Raw genomic sequence first — 5,306 nt, 5'->3', positions numbered from 1 at the left:
CATAAACTGCCAAGCACACTTTTTTTTTTTTTTTTACACATTATTATTAGACTTTTTGTCAATTTTGGATTAATTGTGCAAGTGAATCTTTACTAATGAGGAGAATGTAGATGATAAACCAATGATAAACCATTTCTCTGAAATAGCTCAAAGGTTCATCTCATGAATCTTCAGTTGGAAAGCTTATACTGTGTAGACAGAGGACAACACAAGAGTTACACATTCTGACAATGGACTTATTTTCATCTTTGTGCCCATATTTCTTTTTCCTTTTCTATATCACAATGACATTGTAAAGGTTTTTTTTTGGGTCAGACCACTAGTAAAAGTGTAACTGGGAATTCTATCCAGTCTCTTTCAATCAATATCCAACATACAGTAATGTGTAAATTTCTACTTTTGAAATGGATATATGGCATACATAAGCATATTGCATACTGTTCAATACAGTAACTGTCATCCAAAATGTTGCCATAGTTTACATCAGAGCATCCCTCCAGAGTACACTGTTATATTGACAACAGGACTAAGCGATTTGACTGTCTTATCCGTAATGACACAAGGACTTGACATTCTGATGGCACTGACACGTTCATTGACACAGATATTTATTTTTGAGAGATGAACTAAGGATTTTGAGCAAGAGACTGGCTTTTGCAGGTAATCTATGGCGTTTTGCTCTTTGTACGAGTTGTTTTGGAAATGCAGTTACTGTTTTGCAAATTGTGAGTTTGATTCGAGAAATGTACCAAAGCGACTGAGAAAAACTGTAAGACTAACTAATGAGATCTTATTGTAAAGTTTTACTTGTATTTTTTGTGACTTTAGTCCATTTGAAAAAAAACAACAATAACTGTTTACTTTGTAAATGTGTTTTTATTACTTTATTGTATTAAATTTTTTTATTGTAAAAAAAAAAAGTTATTAAACCTGTATTATAGTGTTATTATATTGTTATACTGTATTCTGTACACCTGTTATACTGTATTAACATCTTTACTACTTATTTCAAAATTGTGATAACACCATATACCACATGGAAATTTGATACCTTCACATCATAAACACAGCTAGGCTAATCGTGTGCATTGGCAACAACAGCTGTGTAACTTTTAAGGTATTGTAAAAGTTCTGCGTGTGTAAACTGGTGAGTACAGCGTGTGTCACTGTAGTTGGCCAGCCCTGAAGCGCTCGTTCAAACAGGTCGAGCCTCTCCATATCGGGTTTCACTGCGGGGTGGAGCTCAGGGAAAGTTTTAGATAAAGAGTGGCCTGGAAACTTCCCGTGAGCTTCTTCACACTCGCCCAGGAGACGCCAAACACCGTTATTATCCAACATGTTTCGTTGTGGCATCGCGTATCCGAGGTGCAGGTGGATCCTGCCTCTGCTCCTGCTGTTTGCGATTATTTTCGACATCATCGCCATCGCAGCGCAGTCCGGATGGGTGGAGGACGAGAACGCGAAGACGCACTACGCCAGCATGTGGAGGCAGTGCCGAGGCCGCAACGAGCAGTGGGAGTGCAAATCCCTCATGGAGCTCCGTGAGTACTGCCTTCAGTCTAGTGCGATTCAGGATTTCACACATTAAAATACAGCTCAGGTGAAAGCGGTCACCAAAACCCGAATAAAACAGGTGGAACAAACTGTCACTTCATGTAGCCTTGCCTGTATTAATTGGAATTTTGAAAAATCATCATTCTTTTTTAAGATAGCATAGAATGAAATAGGAAATATGTCTGTGTTAGTCAGGTTTATAAACTTCTTTTGTGTCAAGTGTTTTTCATTCGGAAAGCTTATGAATTCTTAATAAAGCCGACCGAGCTTTGTTAGTTTATTTAATTATTGTCTTGCTCATTCAATTGTATTGAAATAGATAGAGATCAACTAAATTATGATAAATAGACTGGCACTTACATTAAATACCACTCTAACAAACAACTCAACTAAAAAAAAACAAATATATTTATATATATATATATATATTGCTGTGGAATCAGATCATAAAATATTTTTTAATAACATATGTCGTTTTTATTTTCTATGACATCTATATCTTTTATTTATAAATGGAAATAATTGATGTCAGTTTTCTCAGCTGTTATTTTCATTAGTTTGCCAAATGCACACGTTTAAACTGAGGCCTATTATCTGTCCATAACTGGAAACAATTTGTTTTTTTGTAGAAATAACATGATGTAACATTCTCTTTATGAACAGTAGTCCTTCTAAATTATTCATAGATGGATAATAGCCTACAGTATTTATGGTGATGCTCTATTCATTTGGCTAGCATTTAATATTTCTATAATTCTCTTGTGTTATATGTTCAAGTAATGAACATGAACAATACAGTTATGTATATCTGAGGATTGTGGCCACAATGTCTATCAAGCAGTATTTTTACAGCAATTCCTAACTATCAAATATCATTCATGTCTGAGTCATGAAATGACCTGAAATAGAGTTAAACCCAATAATACTAGTTGCATAACTCCCTCCCTCAAGCTCAACCCCCCCCGGCGCTCTCTGGGTGTGACTGTATTCAGACTTAATGGAGAAAAAACACATTCCTCTGTGGAGTGTTAGGAAGACAAGCATTGTCTCCACAAGTCCTCAAAGACGCACTTTGCCATGACTGATACTAGTGAACCATTGCTGTCAATCTGTTAATATATAACCAATCACGTTAGAACTCATGGAAACTCTGAAGCTGTTGTGTGTGTTCAGCTTGTGCACATTGATTCATGGTGTCATTGTGTAGATTGTTTCTAAAGTCCTCTGGGTTGTTCTTCCAGCTTGGGCCCAGGCAGTCGCCGCTCTGATGATCATAGGCCTCATCATCCTCATCATCGCCTTCATCATCTCATTCGTGGCTCTCTGCTGTACCCTCAACATCACTCTGCTGCCTTTAATCGGAGGCCTCCTCATTTTGGCTGGTAAGACCCTTTCTTACCGTATGAGTCTCTTGGATATCAAGGATTAGGGGCTGTCTTGACACATTCAGATTGGCCAAGACTCAAAATAGCGTCAGTGTGGGCTGTGAATCAAACCCCTTCTGAGGAAGTTCCAGAGCGAGAGCATTTCCTTCACATTGTCTCTGATGAATTCAATAGCTTCTATATAACACATGGATGGACGGTGTGATGGAGTGAAAACATGCGACCGTAGGAAACCTGAAGAGATTGGGTCGGACCGTGGTCGATGAAATCGCGTTCTGGGGGGTAAAATACACCTTTTTGGCAGGTTCCACTGGTTAAATTAGCATTTTATGGGCTACATTTTTAAACCCGCGGACATGAAAAGCAACCCACAGCAACAGTGTTAAAGCAGCCCAAGTCCACAGACTGTATTAGTGTTGGCTTTAGGTTATTAATGCAGAATTTAAAAACAATAACAGAACGCGTCTCAAACAAGTTAAGACAATAACAAAAGTCTTATGAATAGGTGACGCTAGGCGCAGTGTGCCGCAAAGCGAGTTTGGTCTTTGACTTGTTTGGCTGTTGCTATGGGATCGAGTGTCGCTCTCACCCCTCCCCCGTCCTCTTCACTTGTATTCCAGTCAAAGATAAGAATGGCTGTCGGGACGAGAGACTTTTGTTATTCACTTACTGAATCATAACCTCTTCTTTCTAATTAGTCTTTTCATTTCTTCCCCTCATAGATGTTTCTAATGTTCTTTAAATCCTCCCTCTGTGATTTGAGTTTGACTCTGAAGTGTGAACTCCTCTCGGCCTCTCCCTCTGTGAACTATGCAGAAGTTCATTATGTTTGAGACAGACACAGGCCTGTGTGAAAGTTCCCAAACAGGGCTTGGCCTTCACTCACATGTCTCTGCAACACTCGCGGATACGCCCGGCTTTATTGAGGCGAGCTTCAAGCTGCTGATTACACCAAAACAAACTGGTGCCAAGGTGCACACAGGAGTAAACACAGATGTAGTTCATCACATTACCGCTAATGTTCTGTGCTCATTCTGAACAGGGAGTCTACTGTCTTATCAACTGAAACCTAAAAGTGTGTCTGTATGAAAATAAATGCTACCTGGTTTAGTATTTGGAAAATGATGACTTTTAAACAGTGTAACTTAAGTGTTCAAGTTTTCCTTGAACAAGAATGATTGCAGTGTGCATCTGTTAAGTGACTCTGCTTTCTCTGGTCCCAGTCATCATCCAGATAATCGCTCTGATCATCTACCCGGTCAAGTTCAATGAGCAGATCTATGAAGGGTATTACATCTACACCTGGGCGTACGGCTTCGGCTGGGGGGCCACCATCCTGATGCTGGGCTGCGGGATCCTCTTCTGCTGTCTTCCTCGCTACGAAGATGAGGTCTCCGGCATGGCCAAGACCAAATACATCTACAGCTCTGCCTAAAACACCTCTCTTAAAGGACAATGTTAAGCCCCCCAAGACGAAATGTCAATGCTCAACGATCTCCAAAAGCATCGTCATCTTCCTGAATCAAACATAGGACCGTACTGACTTTGATGAGGGCCAAACTGCTCCATGCCCGCCTCTCTAAGTTTTGGGGGCTAGTGCTATTAACGTTTATTTTAATTCATTTTTTTATTATTATGAATCCTTCACAAACTGTCTTTGATGTGTGTGTGTGTGTGTGTGTGTGTGTGTGAACTCCACAAAGCATTATCCAGAATCTCTATATCAGTTTACATTATAGCGTCCATCACATATTACTCTTTATGTAAATATAATTCATTTTAGCTAGTAATCACATTAATATGGTTAAGAAAATAATAAAAAATAACCTGAACACTGCGATGTAAAGTGTGACTGAGTTTTCTTAATTTTCTTAAATCTTGTATATTTCTTGAACGTCTCTACATATCAACATTAAGAAAATATTTGTATGATGTATCTGTATTTCTACATTAATGTGTCATCCCATGTTATCACAGTATTGATTGCACACTTCACTAAAGTGCTCTTCCTGTCAGCGAAGACTGTGTGTTTAGTGTTTGGATGTTCAAAGTCAAGTGAACGAAGAGGGTTTTCCTGAGCGTGGTTTTACAGTTAAATAGGTGAGCAAGTGGATAAAAACACAAAAATATACAAAACCTGATGTTTTTCTTGGAAAAATTGAACATCTTGATGCATTCATGCCGTGATAAGTTCATTTCAATTAGTCAGTTTGACGTGGAAAAATTTATAAAAAGTACTTTGCTTGTTAACTTTGAAAACGTGTAGGTTTTTTGGAGCATTTTACTAGACTCAGATTTTTTCACTTTGTCAGTTGCAGTGATATGAATTGTAAACCAATCTTCAATAAAGGGGAGACTTTCTGTTAA

The 5,306-nt window shown here is 38.5% G+C and overlaps 1 protein-coding gene across 1 annotated transcript; it reads left to right on the top strand.

Moving 5' to 3' along the window:
- The first annotated feature begins 1,249 nt into the window (after positions 1-1,249).
- perp (p53 apoptosis effector related to pmp22) lies at positions 1,250-5,306 on the top strand. The gene is made up of 3 exons (XM_059518160.1): positions 1,250-1,541; positions 2,796-2,936; positions 4,163-5,306. The coding sequence occupies exons 1-3, from the start codon at positions 1,337-1,339 to the stop codon at positions 4,372-4,374; spliced, it is 558 nt and encodes a 185-aa protein (XP_059374143.1). The 5' UTR covers positions 1,250-1,336; the 3' UTR covers positions 4,375-5,306.

Source organism: Carassius carassius, chromosome 30, assembly GCF_963082965.1.
Source record: "Carassius carassius chromosome 30, fCarCar2.1, whole genome shotgun sequence".
In the NCBI taxonomy this organism is placed as follows: domain Eukaryota; kingdom Metazoa; phylum Chordata; class Actinopteri; order Cypriniformes; family Cyprinidae; genus Carassius; species Carassius carassius.
The sequence above is the reverse complement of the archived record's forward strand: the minus strand, read 5'-3'. Positions and strand labels throughout refer to the sequence as shown.

Coding starts and splice junctions, on each gene's coding strand:
- perp (XM_059518160.1), top strand. CDS start 1,337: ATGTTTCGTTGTGGCATCGCGTATCCGAGGTGCAGGTGGATCCTGCCT. Junction 1,542..2,795: donor CAAATCCCTCATGGAGCTCC/GTGAGTACTGCC, acceptor TTGTTCTTCCAG/CTTGGGCCCAGGCAGTCGCC. Junction 2,937..4,162: donor AGGCCTCCTCATTTTGGCTG/GTAAGACCCTTT, acceptor CTCTGGTCCCAG/TCATCATCCAGATAATCGCT.